Here is a 25,005-nt window from a genome sequence, read left to right as displayed (position 1 = left end):
CCTAAGTTTAAGAGAGTTCAAATGTTTTTATGCTAGCCAATTATTTTATAACACTAGGTAATGCCATATTATCAAAGCTGATCAGACAGAAAAATACTCAGATTTTTAATGTAATACAAGTGTGTCAAATTAATTAAAATATAATCATTTTGTTATATTGGAAACTCTTTAACATCAATCTCTAGACCTAAACCAGGAGGTACTTCATTTAAAAAGGTTTTTCAAAATTCTTGTTATAACCATCTCTGAAACATTGAAACAAACTCTGAAACAATCAATATAGACATTTATTAAGTACCTACTATATGGCCAGCATTATGTTCAGTGTTGGGTTTACAAAAAGAGGCAAATGACAATCTCTGTCCTAAAGGAACATACAATCTAATGGGCAAGACAAGATGCAAACAAATATTAAAAAGTAAGTTATGGGGGCAGCTAGGTGGTAGAGTAGATAAAGCACTGGCCCTGCATTCAGGAGGACCCGAGTTCAAAGCCAGCCTCAGACACTTGACACTTACTAGCTGTGTGACCCTGGGCAAGTCACTTAACCCTCATTGCCCCGCAAAAAAAAAAGAAAAAGAAAAAATATAAAAAGTAAGCTATGTACAGGATAAACAGGAAATCATTAAAAGAGAGAGGGCACTAGAATTTGGAAGGGTTTGGGAAGGCTTCCTGTGGAAGTCAAGGAGGTGAGTAGTTGGAGTGGAAGAAGTGTGTTCCAGGCATGAGGGACAGCCAGAGAAAATAAGAGATAGATTATCTTATTTGTGCAACAGCCAGGAGGCCAGTGTCACTGGATCAAAGAGTATATGTTGGGGAGTAAGGTGTAAGGAGACTACAAAAGTAGGAGGGGGCTTGATTATGACAGCTTTTGAATACCAAACAGAGCATTTTGTATTTGATAATGGAAGCAATAGGGAGCTACTGCAATTTATTGAGTGGGAGTGAGAAGTTAACATGATCAGACCTGCATTTTAGGAAAATCACTTTAGTGGCTGAATGGAGAATGGCATGAAATAGGGAAAGATTTGAAGCAGGTAGACCCACCAATAGGCTATTGATAAGTATGAGGTAATGAGGTCCTGCACAAAAGAGGTGTCAGTGTCAGAGGAGAGAAGATGTATTTGAGAAATGTTGCAAGGGTGAAATTGGAAGGCCTTGGCAACAGCTTGGATATGAAAGGTGAGAAATAGTGAGGAATCCAGGATGAGTTATAGGTTGCAAGCCCAGAGGAACTGGAAGGATGAAATTACCATCTGCAGTATTAGGGAAAGTAGAAAGGAGTTAGGGCTTAGGGGGAAAGGTAAACAGTTCTGATCTTCTAGACATCTAGTTGGAGATACCTGAAAGGTAGCTGGAGATCCAAAATTGGAGGTCAGCAGAAACATTGGAACAGGAAAGATAGAATTGAGAATTATCAGGATAGAAATGGTAATAAAATTCATTGTTGCTGATGGGATCACCAAGTGAAGTAGTATAGAGGGAGAAGAGAAGAGGGCCTAGGGCAGAACCTGGAGGGACATGATGGATAGAGGACATGATCCAGCAAAGGATTTCAGTTTCAGTGCAATGATAAGGTCAGAAGTCAGACTGTAGGGGTTAAAAAGAGATTCAGGGGGCAGCTAGGTGGCGCAGTGGATAAAGCACCGGCCCTGGACTCGAGTACCTGAGTTCAAATCCGGCCTCAGACACTTGACACTTACTAGCTGTGTGACCCTGGGCAAGTCACTTAACCCCCATTGCCCGCAAAAAACCAAACAAACAAACAAACAAAAAAAGAGATTCAGAGAAGAGAAAGCAGAGGTGCCTAGTGTAGATGGTCCTTTTGAGGAATTTAGCTCTAAGGGCTGAAGAGACATAAGAGAATAGTTAGCAGGGATGGAAGGACCAAGTGAGGATTTTTTCAGGACAGGGGAGACATGAGCATGTGTATAGATAGTAGGAAATGAGCCAGTAGAGAGAGACTGAAAATAAGTGAAAGAGTGGGGATGACAGAGGGGCAGATTTGTTGAAAGAGAAGAAATGGAATGGGATCAGTTGAAAAAGTAGAAGGGATGGTCTTGGCAAGGAGTAAGGCTATTTCATTGTGTGAGTCAGGGACAAAGGAGATAGTGACAGAGGACATTTCAGTGATAGGAGCTGAGGAAGACAGGGGAGAAAGAGTTCATGGTGAATGTCCCTACTTTTTCTTTCTGTAAACTATAAGGCAAGGTTCTCAGCTGAGAGAGTTGGGGAGGAGAAGCCACAGGAGGTATGAAGAGGGATGAAAAGGTCTGGAAGAGCCACTATGGAGGGTGAGATGGTGAGTTGATAAGGGAGGCATGGTAGGATTTCCCTAGCAGCAGTAAGAGCCTAGTTGAAGTTATGTAATATAAATATGTAGGGGACCCAGTCAGAATGGGTTGCAAGCTTTTCCCCACCTTCATTCATTAGTATGTATGTAGGCATAAAAGTGAAATGTAATGGGTGGTGGGAATGATCCCAGGCTGAGCCTTGGCTGGGAAGAATTGGTGATATGATAAAGGAGCTAGACATGAATGTACCTTAGAGATCATCTAATGCAGTTTTTTTCTATTCCATCTTTGCCAATCTGATAGGTGTGAGGTGGAACTTCAAAAGTGCTTTGGCATGCATCTCTCTTAGTTATTTGGAACATTTGTTTTCATATAATTGTTGCTAACTTAGATTTTTATTCCTTTGAAAACTGCCTTCCATAACCTTTGACAATTAACTAAGGAATGACCCTTAGTCTTATAAATTTACATCAGATCCTTATATATCTTTGAGACCTTTATCAGGGAAACTTGTGATGAATGTTTTCCTATTACCTATTTTACTTCTGATTTTGATATTAAATTTACTTCTATAAAAACTTTTAATTTTATATAATCACTTAATTATATTTAAATTTTATTTAATCCTGTGGTATTCTATTACTTTTTTGGTCACAAACTCTTTCCCTATCCATAGATCTGAAAGTAATTTCTTCTTTAGTCCTCTAATTTATTTTATGATTTGACCTTTTATAGTTAGATCATGTATACAAGTGGAGCTTATCTTGATATATAAGGTGAGGTACTGGTCTAAACCTGCCCAATTTTCCCAGTAATTTTTGTCCAATAATTACTTCTTCCCCTAGTAGCTGAGCTCTTTGGAATTATAAAAACACTGCTGGGGCAGCTAGGTGGCACAGTGGATAGAGGACCAGCCCTGGAGTCAGGAGGACCTGAGTTCAAATCTGGCCTCAGACACTTGACACTTACTAGCTGTGTGACCTTGGGCAAGTCACTTAACCCCAATTGCCTCACCCCCCCCCAAAAAGAAAGAAAGAAAGAAAGAAAGAAAGAAAGAAAGAAAGAAAGAAAGAAAGAAAGAAAGAAAGAAAGAAAGAAAGAAAGAAAGAGAGAAAGAAAGGAAGAAAGAAAGAAAGAAAGAAAGAAAGAAAGAAAGAAAGAAAGAAAGAAAGAAAGAAAAGAAACGCTATGCTGCCATGTTTGTTTGCTTCTGCATGTTGTGTACCTAATCTGTTCAACACAATGACCTTTCTTTTTTTAAACCAGTAAGAAATCATTTAATGATTACTGTTTTATAATATAGTTTAAGATCAAGTACTAATAAAACTTCCTTCCTTCCCACTTTTTCATTATTACCCTTAAAATTCATGACCTTTTCTTCCTCCATATGAATTTTATTATTTTTTGGTCCCTATGGTTTATATTATTTATATTATCAACATGGTATGACATTTTTAGTCTTCCTTCCTGTATTCCTGATATAAACCTAAGCTGATCATAATGTATAAATCTTTCTAGTAGTTTCTTGCTAATATTATATATGACATTTTAATATAAATGTCCATTAGGGATATTGAGAGAGAGTTTTCTTTCTCCCTGATTTATGAATAAAGACCATCCTTGTGTCATTACGAGAAATTGAAAAGGGAACTTCCTTTCTTATTATTGAAAACAATAGTATTTGGTATGAATAATTTCTTTTAATTCTTAGTAGAGTTCCCTTGTGAATTCATATGGTCCTAGAGATTTTTCCCCCATTGGAAGTAGGCTTGTTAAATTTCTTTTTTGGATATTGGATAATATAGATTATTTGTTCTATCATGAATCTATATACTTAACATTTAGTAACTACTCATCCATTTCCTCTAAGTTATAAATTTTGTTAGCATATAATTAGGCAAAATAATTTCATTTCTTTTATTTCATCTTCAACCATTGTACTTACATTTTTTATATGATATTTTCATTTTGTTACAGTTTGGGGGGTTTTGCCTTTGGTTCTTTTTTTTAACAGTGTTAGCCATTTTTCTGTCAACATATTTTGTTTTTTGTTTTGTAGGGCAATGAGGGTTAAGTGACTTGCCCAAGGTCACACAGCTAGTGTCAAGTGTCTGAGGCTGGATTTGAACTCAGGTCCTCCTGAATCCAAGGCCAGTGCTTTATCCACTGTGCCACCTAGCTGCCCCCGTCAACATATTTTTAACTTTTTTTTTTAATTGTAGTTCAGAGGATTTTTTGTTGCATGACCATTTCATTGATGTGATGAAAGTATTTCTTTTATTTCCTCTTTTAAGTGTTAGAAGTTCTCCTTTTTCATTTTTGATATGATTTGGATATCCTCTATTTAATCTGCTATATATTTATATATTTCCCCTTCTTCAGAACTACTTTAGATGTATTCTGTAAATTTTGATATGTTATCTTATTATTGACTTTTTTCCTTAATGAAATTTTTATTTCATTTGTTCTTTGACCCACCAATTATTTAGGATTAAGTTACTTAGTCTCCAATTACTTTTTTGTTCTTTTTTAAGGGACTTTTAGGAAATATAATTTTTATTACAGTAGGTTTAATAAATGATATGTTTAGCATTTCTGCTTTTCTATACTTTTAGTGAGTCCTTAATGACCAGTGCATGACCAGTGAGTCCTTAATGACCAGTTTTTGTGAAGGTGTCATGTATGCAAATTCCTTTATAATCCCATTTAGTAATTGTAGACATTGTATCATCTCTAATTTTTTTTTTAAGTGAGGCAACTGGGGTTGAGTGACTTGCCCAGGGTCACACAGCTAGTAAGTGTTAAGTGTCTGAGGCCGGATTTGAACTCAGGTACTCCTGACTCCAGGGCCAGTGCTCTATCTACTGCGCCACCTAGCTGCCCCTCTAATTTTTCTAAAATTATTTTCTAGACCTTTTATTTATATTTGATTTCATTTGTCTGGGTCTGACAGGAGTACATTAAAAATCTATAATAGCTTTAATAGCTATTTCTCTTTCTAATTCAATTAGATTTTCCTATTTTCAGGTAGATATATATTATTGATATTTATTTGTTATCTATGGTACTTTTTAACATAATTTCCCTTTTAACTTATTTATATTTATTGCTGCCGTCATATGGAATCATGATAACTATCCGTATTTTTTTAGTTTATCTGATGCATAATAGATTACTACTTTACTGTCTCTTAAACCAAGGCCAATACCTCCTCATACTGCTTAGAGTGTTCAGAGATTTACTAATTTTGGAGCCTGTGCTTGGGCCAAATTCTTCAACTTAATGGTGTGGGCAGGATCTGCCTATTCCTGACTAGGCTGTTCCTTTAAGAAGATCTGGAGATACTTTGGTGCTATGCTCTGCCTGGGGGTTTCCTCTTATTACATTGTTCTGGGATCTCAGTCTCATACAAGCTCTGCCTAGAGTCTTTCTCCCCTCCTATTGGGCTCTGGGGTTGTTTCCATGCGCTGATCCTACCATGGGATTTCAGACTACTCAGGCTAAATCTTTGCCTTGACCCTTTCTTCTATATCTTGGTTCCCTTCACCATGTAGGTGTTGGGACCTACATGGAATTCTCTAACACTGCTCAGGCCCTGTTGGGGTTAGACTATCCTATTTTCTAGGAGTCTGGGTCTGAACCCTCTCCTAATGCCCAGGACTTCTCTCTCTCATTCTGGTCTCAAGCAGCTAGTTATTATCCGGTAGCCATGTGCCTCAGGCAGGTTTTGAATTGACTTGGCTTGGGTGCTTCAGAGTTCAGGTGTAGAGTACTGGAACTGAGTCCAGGAGAGCTACCTGTGCTCCATCTTCAACCCTGTGTTCTCTAAGATCTCGACAGCATTTTAGAGGGTCCTCTGAGGAATCATGACTTTGGTGAGGGAGTCTAGTGGTGATTTTTTTTATCACTTAGTAGAATAGTTCATTTTTAAGCCACAGGAGAGTTTTTACAGGAGATCTACTCTGTATCTTCACATACCATCATCTTCCTCAGGGTCATCTAGTCTAATGATGCTATTTTACTGGTGAGAAAACCAATGTCCAGAGACATGAATTGATTTATTCCATACCAGACTTGCTGCTAGTAACAGAATTTGGGTTTGTAATCCAATACATAAATGCCTAATATGTGCAAAGCACCAGATATATTCCAGTGGGGCAGGAGAGGGTATTAACATATAAACAAATAAATATAGAGGAATCAAACAATGCTGACAAATAGAGGGATAAAGAAAGGCTTAATAGAGGAGGTAAGCCTTGAAAAAAGCAAGGAATCCTAAGAGGAAGAAATTAAGAGAATGTCCATTCCAAGAAGGGGGACCTTCTGTGTAAAGATGTAAGAGATGGAAAGCTAAGCTTGAACAAGTAGGCCAGTTTGGCTGAAAAGTAAAATGCATAATGTGAAATAATGTGCAATAATCGTAGAAGGGATGCTAAAGGGGCATAGCCAAGATGGCAGATTAGAGGCAATCCAGCTGAGTTCATTCAACATTCCCCTCCAAACAACTTTAAAATAACTCCTCAAATCAAATTTTTTAGTGGCAGAGTCAATAAAAGGTCAAAAATGAGGCATTTTTTCAGTCTAAGAAATCTTAGGAGATCAGCAGAAGTTTGTGACACCAGAGTGGAAGCTCTGTCTGGTGGCAGCAACAGTAGTTGCAGCATCAGCAATAGCTTTAAGGACTTTCAGCACAGAGATGGTAAGGGGGTCAGACAATTAGTTGGAAAGAGATTACAGAGGACCTTTTGCTGGCACTGAGTTCAGCTAGCACTGATTTGCAGCAATCTTGCCATACATAGTTCTGAGTTGCTGTTCCAGAGTGAAGAGGAGTGCTGGGGGTCAGTCACAAAGGAGCAAGTGTTCTGGTAACAGGTATACAGCAAAGAGAGCACTATTGCTTGGGGCTTATGGCGTCTTTTCTGGATAAAGAACAAAGTGTAGACCAGGAGAGCAGACACCATACTTTTCCCAGGATCACACTTACCTTGTAAACACTGAAAATTTACAGACCCCCAAAACTAGCTCTGAAAACAGCAATACAAAACAAGCTTCAGGTCTGGAATAGTGCCTCCCTACCACCAGGAGAGCAAAGTTCAACTTTATGTTAAAGTTCAAAGTCAAGAAATAAGCTGGGAAAATGAGGAAACAATAAATAATAATTTGATCATAAAAAGTTATACAATAGGGGGCAGCTAGATGGCACAGTGATTAAAACGCTGGCCCTGGATTCAGGAGTACCTGAGTTCAAATCCGACCTCAGACACTTGACACTTACTAGCTGTGTGACCCTGGGCAAGTCACTTCACTTCCATTGCCCTGCGGGGGGGAAAAAAAAAGCTATACAATAACAGGGAAGTCCAAGACATAAACTCAAAAGACAACAATGTGAAAACAGCTATAAACAAAGTCTCGAAGAAAAATGCTAATTGGATCCAAGCCCAACTTGAATTCTTGGAAGTATTAAAGAAAGAGATAAGAGTGGTAGAGGAAAAAAATGGGAAAATAAATTAGAGTGATGCAAGAAAATTATGAAAAGAGAATTGATAGTTTGGTAAAAGAGGCACAAAAAATACTAAAGAAAATAACATCTTAAAAACAGAATTGGCCAAATAGAAAAAGAAGTACAAAATCTCACTGAAGAAAATAATTCCTTAAAAGTTAGAATTGGGCAAGTGGAAGATAATGACACCGTAGATATCAAGAAATAATAAAACAAAGTCAAAAGAATTAAAAATAGAAGAAAATGTAAAATATCTCATCAGAAAAACAACTGACCTGGAAAACAGAATAAGAAAAGATAATTTAAGAATAATTGAAGCACCTGAAATCTGTGATTTAAAAAAGAACCTAGGAGCAGCTAGGTGGCACAGTAAATAAAACACCGGCCCTGGAGTCAGGAGTACCTAAGTTCAAATCTGGCCTCAGACACTTAACACTTACTAGCTGTGTGACCCTGGGCAAGTCACTTAACACTAATTGCCTCACTAAAAAAACAAACAAACAACAACAACAAAAACAAATAAAATAAAAATAAAAAAGAACCTAGATTCTCATTTCAAGGATTTATTGAAAAAAAAACTGTACTGTTATCCTAAAATCAGAGGGTAAAATAGAAATTAAAAGAATCTACCAATCACCTTCTGAAAAAGATCCCAAAATGAAAACTCCCAGAAATATTATAGCCAAATTCTAGAGTTCCCAGATCAAAGAGAAAATACTTCAAGCAGCCAGAAAGAAACAATTCAAATAGTGTGAAGCCAAAGTCAGGATCACATAAGATTTAGAAAGAAACAATTCAAATAGTGTGAAGCCATAGTCAGGATCACATAAGATTTAGCAGCTTCCATGTTAAAGGAGTGAAGGACTTAGAATATGATGTTCTGGAGGGCAAAGGAACTAAGATTATAATAAAGAATAACCTACCCAGCAAAACTGAGTGTTATCCTTCATGGGGGGAAAAGTGAAATAAAAGACTTTCAAGCATTTCTGAAAAAAGGCCAGAGCTGAATAGAAAATTTGACATTAAAATACAATACAAGGGGCAGCTAGATGGCCCAGTGGATAGAGCACCAGCCCTAGAGTCAGGAGTACCTGAGTTCAAATCCGGCCTCAGACACTTAACACTTACTAGCTGTGTGGTCCTGGGCAAGTCACTTAACCCCAATTGCCTCGCTAAAAAAACACACACACAAAAAAAAAAACACAATACAAGAGAAGCATAAATAGGTAAACATGAAAGAGTAATCATAAGAGTCTCAATAAAGTTAAACTGTTTATATTCCTGTAGGTTCCTGAAGATAATACATGTAACTTGAAAGTACTTTATCATAAGTAGGCCAGTTAAAAGGAGTTTACAGAGACAAAGGGCATGAGTGTGAGTTGATTGTGTTGGAATGAACTCTCCCAAAAAATGAAGTGCTGAGAAAGAGGGATACACTGAGAGAAGGGGAAAGGGAGAGGTAGAATGGGGAAAATGTTCTCACATAAAAGAGTTGCTCAAGAAAGAGCTTTTACAGTGGAGGGGGAAATGGAGGAGGGGGTAGTTGGCAATGCTTGAACCTCACTCTTATTGAAATTGGTTCCAAGAGGGGAGAATACACACACACACACACACACACACACACACATTCAGTTGTATATGGTGTGGCAAAAATTATTTGTGGCAAAGATTAATATCAAAAGTTTTAGCTGAATCATTTGGGAGGGGCCACACCTGGCCCACCCTGAGATTGTGCTTGCTACTGAGCGGTTTTTGAAAGTCTTCCCCTTTAGGGGAGGAAAATTCCACTGGAAGGGAGGCAACTTCTGGTGGGCAGGGCGTTCATGAAGGTCAGTCTCTTTCGGCCTGGAAAGCAGTCTGGTGGTGCTCGACTCAGCTCGGTGGTGGGGTGTTTCATGCTCAGTCGTGGGTGTGCTGGTTTTTGGCCCAGCGGGCAGTTCAGAATTGGTGAGTTTTATGATTCCTTTGAACTAGCTTAATCTCTGGGATCCCATAGACTAAGCTTAGAGTTAAGACTGTCCATCTGTATTTCTACTTCCTTATTTCCCTAATTGGTTTCACCTTTGTGTTCTAATTAATTCCCAAGCAATAAAACCTGATCTTTTATGAACTAAAACTCAGAGGCTCATTTTCTTATTGTCCTGGGAGGTATATATAAAAGGGAAAGTTCAAAGGGGAGATTAATGCTCCATATATCCAATTTTGGCCCTCACAATGGAAATGTAACTTACCTGATGGGGAAATAGGAAGGGAAGGGATAATGAAAGGATGGGAGGATTAAGGAAGGCAGTGGTTAAAAGCAAAACAGACTTTTGAAGAGGGATAGGATATAAAGAGAAAGAAGGAAGAGGAGGAAGAGGAGGAGAAGAAGGAGAAGAAGGAGAAGGAGGAGAAGGAGAAGAAAGAGAAGAAGGAGAAGAAAGAGAAGGAGGAGAAGGAGAAGGAGGAGAAGGAAGAGAAGGAGGAAGAGGAATAGGAGGAGAAGGAGAAGGAGAAGGAGAAGGAGAAGGAGAAGGAGAAGGAGAAGGAGAAGGAGAAGGAGAAGGAGAAGGAGAAGGAGAAGGAGAAGGAGAAGGAGAAGGAGAAGGAGAAGGAGAAGGAGAAGGAGAAGGAGAAGGAGAAGGAGAAGGAGAAGGAGAAGGAGAAGGAGAAGAAACAAACAGAAACAGAAACAGAAACAGAAACATGAAAATAGGATAGAGGGAAATACACGGCTAGTAATCATAACTATGAATGTGAATAGGATGAGCTTACTAATAAAATTAAAGTGGACAATAGAATGGATTAGAAACCAGAATCCAAGAATATGTTGTTTGTAGAAGATACATTTGAAATAGAACAAACACAGAGCAAAATTATGCTGGAGCAGAATCTAATGTGCTTCAGCTGAACTAAAAACACTCAGGGGTGTAGTGATCATAATCTTAGGCAAAACAAAAGCAATAATACTTCCAATTAAAAAAGAAAATTAAGCAAAGTATATTTTGCTAAAAGGCACCATAGAAAATAAATATCAAAAATTTTTACAGCAAGTTTCTCTGATAAAGGCCTCATTTCTCAAATATATACTGAGTCAATTTTATAAAAATAAGAACAATTTTTCAAAGGATATAAAACGGGCAGTTTTCAGAAGAAGAAATAAAACTATCTATAGACAAATTTTTTAAATTATCAAATCACTATTTGTTAGAAAAATGCAAATTAAAATAATTCTGAGATACCACTTTACACCTATCAGAAATAGCAAATGCTGGATAGAATGTGAGGAAATAAGTATACTAATGAGCTGTTGATGGAGTTGTGAATTGGTCCAACCATTTTGGAGTACAATTTGGAACTAGGCTCAAAAGTCTATAAAACTGTACATCACCATTTAACCCAACAATACCACTTTTATATCTGTATCCCCAAAAGATCAAGGAAAACTGAAAAAGGCTTATATATACAAAAAAAATTTATAGCACCTCTTTTTGTGGTGGCAAAAAATTGGAAATCAAGGGGATGGTCACCACTTGTGAAATAGCTGAACAAATTCTGGCACATGATTGTGATGGAGTACTGTGCTCTGGAAAATTATATGGGGGGAGGTTCTAAAATAATGGCAAGACCTTTATGAACTCATGCAAAGTGAAGTGAGGAGAATCAGGAGATCATGGTACAGAGTAGCATCAATACTGTAATGATGATCAACTGTGAAAGACTTGTCTACTTTAATCAAAATGATCCAAGACAATTCCACTCTATAAAGAAGAGTATTACTTGGAGGTTTAAATAAATTTCATACGATAGCTCTTGAAACAATTTATGATACTGTAGAAACTGTAGCAATATTTTTTGTTGTTTGTTGGGTTGAATATTTGTGAACTAGTGTACAGGCATATGAGTCACTTACTCCAGCTCATCTACATAAGCTGTGGACTTTTAATGTGGGGAATTTGCAAATCTTGGCTATCCTCTTCATGGCAGAATTTACTTTGCTTATTCATGCCCATTGCTTTCTCAGGAAATCTCTAAAAAAAGAGTACCCGTGTTAGCTTGTTTCTTCTTCATGTACTCAGTTACCATTAATAGAAAATTGTTTAAGGCAGTCAATCCTTACCTCACAATCATTGCCAACCTGGGATTTTTGCATATAAAATTATGTTGGAAACCAGGAGGAAAGATAACCATCTTAACTCTTTCTTTGTTTTTGTATGCATTATGGGCAATTTCATATACCTGTAAGGGTAGAGAATTAATGTCTTGGAGGAGTAAGATCAATGTTTGAGTCTAAATTAAATATTTTCTAAAACAAAATTCACTGAATGTTTTGCTTAAAAAGATTATTAGTTCAGATAATCATTCCTTTAAAATTGGGCAACATAATGATTCTGCCATATTCCTAATTAATTTCAGCAACACAGTAGATAGAGGCATATCAAAGGAACTTCATCCTTGTCATACTGATGCTTAATGGTGCAACAAAGGTTTCTGAAGAGAAAACTATGGATGTGGTATGCCATACTAGACTATACATGGTATACTCAAAGGACAAATACTCCAAACACCCTGACCTCTTCCCCCACCCCTACCTCTCAGGCTATTACTAATTTGTCTCCTTATAAATTTTCTCTCACCAAGTTCAGAGAGACACTAATCCTTATGTTCTTGAATATTCTCAAAAATTCTCTCTCTAATTGTCTCAACCCCACATCCAAAATTAAACCAATCTCCAAGGAGCTAACTTCCCCTCTTTTAGTATCAAACTACAAACTTAGATATTAAATAAACAGATATAAACATAAACTAAGTATAGGCTGCAAAAGCTATTTATTAGAATTCCTCTCACTGTCACCTACTGCCACAGTTCAGCTCTAGTCCATTCCCCTCTCATATGTCTATCTCTTATACTTTGGTTCTCTAGTCCAGGGCTTCTTAAACTTTTTAAATTCATGAGCCCCTTTCACCCCAGATTTTTACGTGACCCTGGGTATATAAAGTAGCAGTTATGTGACCGCATATGGGGTCTCAACCCAGAGTTTAAGAAGCTTTTTTCTAGTCCACTCACAGATCTACTTGTCTCTCACTCACACTTCTTTGTTTCCCCTGTGTTGTGCCTCAAAAACAGAAATATCACTTAAGGACCCAGGAACAACCTTCTCCCCCCCAAAAATATTGAGCTAACCTGAGCAAACTGCACTCTCCTCTGAAAGTCTATGAAAAAATCTAGCTCTCCTAAGAGTGTGTGTTAACCATCCAATTTGATGATTCTCTAGCCACTAAAAATTGATCCAAAATATTTAGTATGACTATCCAGTCTCTGTGATTGTTGGCCTCAACAACCTAGAAATTCATAAACAGGAATTCTCCTTGAACCACCTCTTGTACCAGGAGTTCTTGCGGATCAAATGGGAAATTGTGAACCCCATTCTTGCCAGAGATTTAATATCCTCTCTCCACAGTTGCCCAGAGTTTCATCCATTTCGGTAAACCCAAAAGAACCCAATGGGGTAGCAACCAGACTTTTCCATGGTCATCTAAACATCCCCAAAGCAGAAAATGTATAGGCACAGAATATAATTAGTGTTCTCTCTCCTTCATCTATTTATAATTTAAAGCCTTTTTGATTAGATTTGCAAGACAACTGGCAAATATTTTCTTAACATACCTAACCAGAGTTTCTTCAACTCTGACAAAGAATCTGTCATTCCTATATCATAAATCATGGTCCAGAAATGCAAATTCACTTCTCAGACACCACCTTTTTAATTAATTAAATGGCTATTTCTCAAATTCATTTTTCTCTTTTACATATTTACCTTCAGTGAACCGTGGTTAGTGCCCCTATGATTTTCAAATTCTTGTCTGAGACATCATAATAATTAGGAGTGATTTTTAGGCTCCTTTTGTCTCTTTTTTCTCATATTTATTTGATGATATTTTCAATGTCACCTTTTGCACACAACATCAGTGGAAATATACTACAATATATTTACATCCACCATGTGGATTCTCTAATGTCCTACAATCATCACCTCTATCCACAATCGTGAAGTAAGAAAAATTAATACACTGGCCATCTCCTAAGACATCATAAACTCCCATTTATACTTTAAAACAACATAATTCCTTAAGTAAAAACAGACTAAATGAGAGAATAGTAAGATATGTGTTATTAATTTTATTCAAAGTATTTACTGAAGTATTACTTCAAAATGATAATTACCTTTTGGCCTATTTCTAATGGCACAGTCTTGTCATCCTTTGCATGTAAGATCAGAAGAGGTGAGGATAAGAACTTAACACTAGAAGAGAGAGAAGGAGAAAGAATACATTAAGCTAAACAAATATATAAGGGTTTTTTTTTTTGCTCTTGCAAACTAATTAAAGCATTAGTTCTTTCTTCCATCTGAACTATGTACCCAAAAGCCTCCAAAACAATGATGAACACCATTTCATAATTACCTCTTCCTAGTTTTTGCCTTATTTAATAAAGGGTAATTGAACTAAAATTTTCTCTTTTCTGTCATCTATCAAAGAATCAAAGATTTCAAGAAAGATACCATTGGAAAAGAAGCTTTAAGACTGCTTATACTTTATAAAATAAAAAGATTTTTTGATAAGTGACAAACAATGAACATAGTAAAATTTTGTATTCTCTTTATACTGCTCAATTATGTGACTAAAGATGCAGTTTATTAAAATTTTTCTATAAAATGTGACAATCATTTTCATTAAAGATACCTACAATAAATGCATAGGGCAGGCTCCTTAATGATTTTATGCATATAACAAAGAAGAAATACGGATCAAAATTTGCTTATTTTTATAGTTGCCCTTGTATTTTATATGACACTATCTGTGCTATTTTTCATTCCTTTGGAATCGTCCTCTCTTTGAGATATGTTGAATATCATTCTTTGAGTAACATTAAAAATTGTGTCATGTCTCACATAGGTTTTTATGTATTTATTCGAATCCAGCTAGTCTTCCCAACTTCTCCTTAAGTGTCACTTCCTCATTGATTATACTGAGGATAAGAATGGATAGCTAAAGAAATGTTGGCATATCCATTCCTCTTTCATTTACAAATGCTTTTCAGGTGATTTCATTGATTTGGGTGTTATGTTGGGGTTCTGAAGATTCACTTTGCCCTCCATTGCTTTCTGAAGTGAAAGTACACAATTTTCAATCTTCTTATTCTGTATGATATAGCAAATAAGCCTGTATCCTGAATTTCTGCCTTCCTTGGCTTATATGTCTCCTTGGCATGGAGACCAAGTGTTTGTTGACTAAAATGGGTTCTATGTTCATTTGACTTCCTTGATATGTAACAATTGTTTTCAAAATAACAATAATCAGAGTCATTCTCTTTATTTTCATATTACCAATTTTTCAGATATCAACTTGTTTAAACAGGACTCTTTGAAGCTCTTATAAATGAATATATTATCTTCCATTTTTTCATCTGATTTGACATAAACAGTTTTATAAACTGTTTATTTTATTATATAAAATGATTGCCTATTTAGCAACAAGTCCATTTCTGCTAAGATATAGGTGATGTTTGTTGTGATGATATTTCTGTTTATCATGCTTGGTATCTTCTTGATATAAAATATCTTCTTGACAAAATTTTCATTATATACAGGGGAAAGAATACTGAGTAATCTACAAACCTGTTTCATTTCTTAAATTAGGACTGTTTTCCAACATTCTTTTCACATCCTCCCCCCTCCTCTTTGTATTGAAGTCATCAAGTATCAAAGTATATGTTGGTTTGCTTTGGAAGAAAATCCAAAATCAAGTTCTTTATAAAATTCTATCCTTTAACATCTCCTGCAACAAATACTGGCAGAAAATTGTAATTTTCTTTTTAGTGATCCTTTTCCTTGTACTAATCATGAGCAAGCAGAGTTAAAACTCAGATTATAAAGTCTCAGAGTTGGGAGGGAGCTCAAAGGTCATCTGCTGCAACCTACATTGGAAAAAGAAATTCCTTTGTACCTCCTAAGTAATCCCATTTTACTTTTGGATGGTTCTAATTATTAGAAAGTTTTTCCTTAAGTCAAATCTGAATCTTTCATTTTATAACTTCAACCCATTACTCCTCACTCTACCATCTGTGCCCAGCCAAAAGGAACTGTAATCTCTCCTGCAAATGATAGCCCTTCAAATACCTCTGTCTTGTTGCCCTTCTCTTGACTAAACATTTCCAATTGATGCTAATATAGTATGATCTCAACCCTTCTGGTTGCCTTCCTCAGGAACCCCTCCAACATATGTGTCCTTTCTAGTGTAGCTTTTATTGTGTACGGAACTGAACACAATATTCCTGATAAGGTCTAACCAAGGCCACCAAGCTGTATACAGGTCAAGGAAAGATCATTTAAGAGTCATTTCATACCTTGTAAATAATACTTTTAAAACCTGGACTGTATATTTTAAGAAAATGTAAATGGAACTGAAGATAAGGGCATATAGGTGGTGCAGTAGATAGAAAACCAGGCCTGGATTCAGGAAGACCTAAGTTCAAATGTAGCCTCAGACACTTACTAGCTGTGTGACCTTGAGCAAATAACTTAACTCTGTTTGTCTCAGTTTCCTCATCTGTAAAAGGAGCTGGAGAAGGAAATGGCAAAATACTCCAATATCTTTACCAAGAAAACTCCAAATCAGGTTTGGAAACAAATCAGACACAACTGAAATGACTGAACACCAACAAAAAAAAAAATTAGAAGATAGAAAGAATCCACCCATCACTTCCTAAAAATATAAAATAAAGTCTCATTGATTCCATAATCAAAAGTCTGATCAAAGCAAGAATACTGCAAACATCTAGAAAGAAGTAGTTTAAATACTAAAAGAATAAAGAAAAGCTGGCAACTTGCACTACAAATAAGAGATCTTAGAATACAAGACAACATTTCACAAGGCAAAAGATACAGGCTTACAACAAAGAGTAACTTACCCTGTTAAGTTTAGTCTCCTATTGGGGAATGGTGATGGGGAAAGTAGACCTTTAATGGAATAGAATACATTCAAGCATTTCTGAGGAAAAGACAAGTGCTGAGTAGTAAAGACCATAATCAAGAGAAACCTAGAAAAGTACACTTATTTGAGCAGTTGGAAGGGGCTGTTTGATGATATAGTACTAATATTCTAATGATAGAAAAGAAAAAAGTGTGCCTTCCAGACCTTTAAAGACTTCAAAGGATAATGAAGGACTTCAATTTTTAAAAGAAGGACCTGAGAGTGGATTGGTTCAGTTCTGAGGAATTAAAAAGGAGAAAGAGAAGAAAGAGTAAAAGGAATATACTGGTATAGAAAGGAATAAGAAGGGGGTTGCTAATTTTTATAACTGGAGTATGTGAGAATATAAATAAAAGAAGCGGGGCATGGACATCAAATGTACCTCACTCTTCTCTTTAATGGACATAGGAGGGTTGAACAAACACAATTTAGCATAAAATATATCAAATTCAAAAGTGAAAAAAGCATGGATTAAGAAGTTGGATAACACTGGAGGAGAAAGAGTCACAAGTCACTGGATTCTGATTAAAAGGGAGAAGTAAAATACCAGAATTTAATAGAGTGCCCATCTATTGGGAGCAGCTTAACAAATCATGGCACATGAATGTAACAGAATATTATTGCTTCACATGGAACAATAAGAGAGACCATTACAGAGTATAACAGATTGTATGAACTAATTCAGAGTAAAGTGAATAGAACCAGAACAGTTTATACAACAACAACATTTTGAAGGAGGAAAAAAAAAAAAAAACTTTGAAAGGCTTAAGAACTCTGATCAAAGCAATGACCAACAACATCCTTACAGGACTAATGATGAAGCAAAGTACTACCTTATCACAGACAGCTGATGGACTCAAGACACAGAAAGATACAAATATTTTTAGACATGGGCAATACGTGGATTCATTTTTACTTGACTACGTTTAATTGTTACATTTTGTCACTTTCTCTTGGTTTTTAATTTAGAGAGGGTAGAGAAAGGGGTAGGTAGCAATACCAAAAAATTAACATTTTTAAATGCACAGAAGAGAACAGAAGACAGTACAGGTGACCAGAATGGCTTTAAAAGTAATGTAAAAATATGCTTTCTTTCCAAATAAATAATATGAAATAGAGATTCACTATTTCACATACGATTCTCTTTTTGTGTTTTGCTATTTATATGGAAATCATTTTTTATCTTTGAATTCAGAATAAAACAGTCCATATTCTCATGAATCTTAAATTATACTCAAGTGATTTCAAATTCTATTGCATATAGCACAGTGTCAAGCATATAAAAGGTGCATAATAAATGTGTTGATTTGATTTGACAAATAGGATTTAGAATTCTTTTCTGTCAGTCAAGTAATACATACTATCAATTATTCCCTAACAATATAACAGGCTAGAAAGCAGTCTGGAAGAAATTGGCCTTAGATCAATAGCTTATATCATATTCTACAATATAATCTAAACATATATGATATTGTTAAAGATAACACTATTAATATAATTAGAAGAAAAACATATCCTATAACTCTTATGGGTATGAGTAGGGGGTATGTTCTTAAACAAGAGGGAGAGGCAATTATAAAAGATAAAGTAGATAATCTTGATTACATGAAACTGAAAATCTTTTGCACATACAAAATTAATATGTCTAGGCTAAGAAGGAAAAGTTGTTGAATGGGGAGGGGGGGAATCTTGTATCTCATTTTTCTAAAAGGGTTTTGGTATCCAACATAAAGAAACAATGAACATATACGTATAGCTGTATGTTACTAATAGTCAATCTCTAATAGATAAGTGGTCAAAGACTATGAACATATTATTCTCAAAATAAGAATTATAAAAATTAACCACAAGAAAAAATTCTCTGAATCACTAATAAGAAAAATTCAAATCAAAACAAATGGGCAAAGCCCATTACTGGACTTCTACCCCAAGGAAGCCATTGATAAGAAGAAAGTATCCATATAGAACAAAATGTTTATAGCATACATTGTTGTGATACCAAACATTTGAAAACAATGGATGGGAATCAATTGGGGAATAACTAAAGAAATTATGATATAGAAATGTAATGGAATGTTACTATACTATAAGAAATTTTGCATGTGATGACTACAGAGAAGCATGGAAAAATCTATATAAACTGATAGATACAGAGTTAAGTAAGCAGAGCCAAGAAAATAATACTTACAATGACTAGAATGATGCAAATGTAAAGAACAACCTTGCACAAAAAATCAAAAGCAAATATTTCAAAATTATAAATTTCAAGCAAGACCCAAAAGAAGATAAGAGAGGACACTCTGAACCCACCCATTCGAGAAGGTAAGAGGTCCACAGATGCTACCCACTACACATGTTTTCAGACTTTTTCAATAATTAGATTAGTCATTCTGATTTTTTTCTTGTTTTTATTTCTTTTTTAAAAATTTTATAGTTAAAAATTATTTTTTCATGAGATGGTTCTCTAGAAGGGAGAAGGGGGAGATAGAAGCAAAACTATGATGATGTAAAAAAAAGATATTAATAAAATTTACTTTAAAAACATTATAGCAGGTGTAGAAATAAAGAAAATGTATTATTCTTACTTCTCATCATTAGGGAAGACAATTTTGTCTACTGTCAGTGCATCCAGAAACAAACGTACAAATCCTGGAAGGTTACGGTAAATCTGTTTTAAGAGAAGAAAAATTAATGTTTTCTATGACAGAAATTTCATTATTTCATTTCCCCCTTGTGAACTACAGTGAACTGAAGAATTTAGCACAGGATATGATTAAATATCTGTAAGTCAGTTAATCAAATGCCAGGTAAACTGGCTTCAGTTTATTAAAGAAATGTTTAATTGTTCTTTTTTTTCACATCATTGCCACTTCCCAGTGTCTCCTTCCACCCCCAAATCAATCTTTCCATGAAACAAATGCAGTCAAACAGGCATTTTCCACATCTAAAAATGAATGTCTATGACCTCCCTTCTAAAAGGCAATAGGTATGCCTTATCATCTGTCCTCTGAATTTTCAATATCTCTGTTTTCATTTTTTCACTTTCATACCATGGACTTGTTCATTCTTCCCAGAACCTTATTACAAAGTGTGTATAATCCCCTTCAATATTTCTATAATAGATTTAGGATTTAGGGAATGTTTTCAATAAATGCAAAGTGGAAGAGCTATTCCTGATCTTGTCTATACAGAGTTCAACTCATCTAAATCAACATGAGATTTTGTTTTCAGTAAAGGAAGAAAGTTCCAACCTATAAACCTGAATACCTAAGATCCATATCAGTTTTATTTAAAATAAACAGAAATTGAAAAAATATTCAAGCTTATTGGATGTTCATCTTGCAGAAATCCTTTATTTTTCTCCCTTTCTTGTTTATGAATTGATTCTATTACTTAAGACAGCAAAGGGTTTCCTTTTTACTGTGAGGCAAAATTAGGTATACATATGTAATTCTCAGATTCCCCCAGAAGCTAGAAATTCAGAAACTAATATTTCCAATGCTTTAGAAAGATTACCAAAGCCAAACTCAAGACATCATAAACCCACTTCAGTTTCACTACTGAATTTCACAAAAATTGCCAGTTAATAAGATGTCTAGCCTCAAAAAGACAAATGATTAGGCCATTAAAGAATTTTACTTTTCCAACACCTTAATACAAATATGAGGATGAATATTATTCCTTACCTTTAATATGGGATAATTAGCAGATGCATCACGAATGTTTGTAAATGGAGCTTCTAGGACAATTGCATCCACTGGGAATCCTTTTATGATAAAAAATAAATCAGTAATACACCTAACATGCTTGTCTTAATCATAAGTCATCCTGCTATTTCCCAACTAAAATCTTCTCTTCCCCAGCACCAAACTATTATGCTCTAAAGGACTTAATTAAAGCAAAGGAGTACAAGGGAGGAAATCTCACTGTAAAGAATGAACCATAAGCCTAAACCCCCATTAGTAAAGGATTTAGAAAGTAAAAATGGAAGGCAGCTTAGGAATCATCTAGCCCATAAACTGGGATATGTGAACTTATTTTTTTCTTAAATATTTTGTTAACTATATTTCCATGGAACTGGTTTCCTTGGTAATCCTATATTTTACACATTTAAAAACATCATTCTGAGAAATGAAATTATTTCCCATCTCTCCTAACTCTCAGTACAGTATTATTTACAATGAAGCACATTGTCTCCAGTTCCAAACTTTGCTCTCTGATAATCTGCTTCTCCAAAAATCAATAAAACCTGCAAATACATTTTCACCAAGAAGCTATATGGCCCATGCAATGACAATATCATACTAATATTATGACCAGGCTACCCAAAGAATTTGTGTGAGAAATTACTTCTTCAAGAAATAATTCAAGAAATTATTTTTCAAGAGGGGCTACAGCCATATAGCTACAATTATAGCTAAAGTTTCCTTAACCAACATGGTCAGGAAATGGGATTAATTAAGGTTAATAAAAGTTGTGACTTACTGGACTTTTTAATTAACATAGGATTAGACAGAAAGCTCTTTTTTACTTCAACACATATTGATAAAAATTTTCTCATGTATTAAGCCATATCCCATCCTTCCAAAGTAGAGAATCATAAGTATAATTAAGTCTAATCCTTCAGTGATGAATTGTGTAATTCACATCATTATGTGCATTCTGTCAATCAAAAATATTGTCAACTTCGCATGTGCTTGTTCTATGATCTATAATATTTTTACTATAGAAGGCATTAAGTATATAGCATATGGCTATTTATAGAAGGTATGAGATTGGACTGAATGTATACTGACCAAAAAAATTTTAAACTCTAATGAGTGATCATTTTCTTATCATTTGCTTATCTTAAAAATGTAGTACATATACAAAAAGAAAAGGAAAAGAATTGAGGTTTTCAGTTAGATTAGATATCCAAATAATTAAGAAAAATGCCTCACTTAATTTCACCTGAATTACTTGATTAATGACTGTTTTATAGAAAAATAATGATTAATAAATTGTTTTAAAACATTTCATTGTTTCTGCCTACTCAGATGAAGGTTAGAGTCTTTCATTAGGAAAGACAACAGAAGTTGTCCTGCCTATCTTTTCATTACTTCTTTAAAGAAATTAGTGCTTTCCAAAGAGTGCCTTTTCTAAAATAATTTACTTCTTTCCCTAAGATTTCTTCCTGAAATATATCACAGCAGCAGCTGTTTCTTTATATCAATTATAAAAGAAAAACTCAAAATTTTTCTTTATATCTGTTGCTTGTATTCAAAATAAACATTTTGTAATTTGAGTTTGTAATTGTAAGTTGCAATCAATAGGCCTTGATTTTTAAATGTTTCTTCATCTAAAACAATAATTTTAACCCACTTTTAAATTACCTCTTTCTTCCAGTGTTCTTGCAGCATTTGTTGCCACTCTATTTTTAAAAGGGGTATAAACAAACAGAATTAAACAGAATACAAACATGAAATCAGTTTTAAGAACTCAATACCAATTCACATAACAATCTATCAAACCATTATTCTGGAGATCCAGCAGAGGTCATAAATGAATCCATTCATGATACAGAGTCCATCGGCATTTGTCTTGTTGCCTATTGTCTACCTACCTCTAAGACATCCTCCCTCTTTTATCAAAGAACTCCCTGAACGACCCAGAATCTTCATCTCCACTTCAGCTCTTTCCATCTCATTAGAGTGCTTCAATATACATATTTTTTTCCCTCAAACGTACAGACTTCCCTGTCTCTCAATCTACTCAACTTCTCTATGCTACTGCAGCCCCAAAAATGCCCACACCCTAGACCTTGCCATCACCCACAAGTCCACTTTCATGATCAAAACATTATAGGTTCCTTTGTTTGCAGTCTTCATCATTCCATCTTCCCATGCCTTATTCCTCTTAAGCCTCTTCTTCATTCTTGTTCACTTTCCCTTTTAGTTCCTTCCCAAACCACAACCCTTGCTCTAATTATACTCCTCCCCTTTTCCAGTTTTGACCCTTTATTGAATCATTTCAATTCTATGACATCTTCTACTCTCAAACCCCTGTTCCCTTGTCCTAGCACCCTTATACCTTGCCAACCCTAGTAGTAGTAGTAGTAGTAGTAGTAGTAGTAGGCCTCCAACAGTTGCCGATGACCATGGATCAGCACCTTGAAGAGCCACAGGACAGAGTGTGGCTGTGCAGTCCAATACGGGAGCCACAGCTCCTGAGTGACTTATAACCGGTAACTGCCACATCCTGTGTTGTATCTACCCCATGAGGAGTAGCTGGAGTGTCCTCTCCTGGGTGTTGGCCTGGGCGGATCAATTGGAAAACAAGCTGTTGCCCATGCAGCAGGTTTTCCCTCTCCGCGACATTGGTGGATCCAAAGCACCAGCGCTGCTGCAGGAGTTGCCAGAGGGATGTGATATCTAACATCCAACTGCCTAAGGGACTCCAACTCCTGATTTTTCCTCGGGGTTAACTCCCATAGCCTTTCCCATATATGGGTATAGCCACAAGGCAGCGGAGGTTTAAAATCAGGGTTTCCTTCCCCTAGGCCGGTTGCCTGCCAAAGCTAATGATCCCCACCTGCTTGAAGCAACTGGTTTTTAAGGCGCCAGTGACTTGCCTTCTCCCCTTCTCCTGTTAGTGGAAACAGTTCCGCCACGAGAAAGCCAGGAGTTGGGCTTCGGTTGTCAGAGGCTATTTGAGACCCACGCTATTGGAGCATTTTATAGAGAGTGGGAGCTTATCCCCACTCCCACCCCAGCATGACAAACCTTACCCTACACCCTGGATTACTCCTACAATCTACATTCTCTTTTTTCTGCTTGCATGCTGATAAACAAAAAAGTAATGCTAGCAAGCTGACTGTGTCCACTACAAATTTATATCTTATCTCGACTCAATCCTCACTTCAGGAACGTAATTCTTTTAGTCCTGAATTGATACTCTATCCTATTTCCCTCTAAACTGAGGATACCCCTATTTGTATTGGGCTCTCTCTTCTTCCCTTCTCATCTCATAACCCCCCACTAATTCCTCTGATGAAGAAGTGACTTTTTTCATCACTAACACCAACCCCTCAATATGTCCACTTAATTCCCATCTCCTCACATATTCTTTGGGGAAGCTAGGTGACATAGTAGATAGAGTATGGGACCTGGAATCAAGAAAACATCTCCCTGACCTCAAACCTTAACTCAGACACTTACTCATCTTCCTAAGTTCAAATTTGTCCTTGGACATTTATTAGCTATGTGACCCTGGGCAAATCACTTAACCCTGTTTGCCTCAGTTTCCTTATCTATAAAATGAGCAGTATCTCTGCCAAGAAAACCCCAAATGAAGTCACAAAGAGTCAGAAATGACTGAACAACAATGATAATCCATATTCTTTGGCAGGTCACCCCACAACCACCTTTTTTTCTTTCTCTAATCATTAATCATTCCCTATCTATTGGTTCTTTCTCTGCTACTTTCAAAATCTGCTATCTTCCTATCCTTAAAAAAACAGCATTTGATCCTACTAACCCCATTAGCTAGTATAATATAGTGTAGTTTATATATTATATTATGTTGTGTTATATATTATATTACATTATATTACATTATCTTTTATTATATTAATCTCTCCTTCAGTTCTTACTTTCCTTCTTCTCACACTTTCCAACACTCTCTAATCTTGATTCTGACCTTATCCTTCAATTGAAACTGTTCTCTATAAAGTCATCAATGAACTCTTAATTGCCAAATTTAATGGTCTCTTTGCTGTCCTTACCATTTTTACTTCTACAGCATTTAACAGTGATGATCATCCTCTTGGCAATCTGTCCTTTCTGAGGAAAGAGTAATTTTTGTAATACTTCCCTCTTTGGTTCTCCTCTTTCTTAGGAATTACTCCCCATTCTGACTAGGCCTTGGGTCCTGAGAGACTGACTATGCTGCATGACCTTAATAATTTTAAACATATCTGTAGGCCTTGTTAGCTTTAGAAATTCAGAAGGAAGATAGGCCCATTTTTGGTAAGTCCTCTATTAACCAGTATTCAGAAAGTGATAGAGCTCATCAGGACTGATGAATTATTTATTCTCTTACAGACTGTTGTTACTGACCTGAATAATCCTCTCCCTTTTCAAATGTTTATATTTGGGAAAGGTCGCTATAGTTGTCTAATCTGCCTCACTGATTCAAACTCTTTATATTCTGAACTTACAT

General features: G+C 35.8%; 1 protein-coding gene across 1 annotated transcript in view; it reads right to left on the bottom strand.

The window, feature by feature from the left end:
- Window positions 1-11,382: 11,382 nt before the first annotated feature.
- Window positions 11,383-25,005, bottom strand: part of ABHD12B (abhydrolase domain containing 12B) — a 48,255-nt gene continuing 34,632 nt past the window's right edge. Inside the window, exons 8-13 of the mRNA XM_043982876.1 lie at window positions 22,179-22,216; window positions 20,493-20,572; window positions 19,392-19,474; window positions 14,000-14,078; window positions 11,894-12,012; window positions 11,383-11,804 (exon numbers count right to left, since the gene is read on the bottom strand). Of these exons, the coding sequence (XP_043838811.1) occupies window positions 11,777-11,804; window positions 11,894-12,012; window positions 14,000-14,078; window positions 19,392-19,474; window positions 20,493-20,572; window positions 22,179-22,216 (427 nt within the window). The 3' untranslated portion in view covers window positions 11,383-11,776. The remainder of the gene's footprint in view (window positions 11,805-11,893; window positions 12,013-13,999; window positions 14,079-19,391; window positions 19,475-20,492; window positions 20,573-22,178; window positions 22,217-25,005) is intronic.

Source organism: Dromiciops gliroides, chromosome 2 (genome assembly GCF_019393635.1).
Source record: "Dromiciops gliroides isolate mDroGli1 chromosome 2, mDroGli1.pri, whole genome shotgun sequence".
NCBI lineage: Eukaryota > Metazoa > Chordata > Mammalia > Microbiotheria > Microbiotheriidae > Dromiciops > Dromiciops gliroides.
Note: the sequence above shows the minus strand (reverse complement) of the source record. Positions and strands in the feature narration are given on the sequence as shown.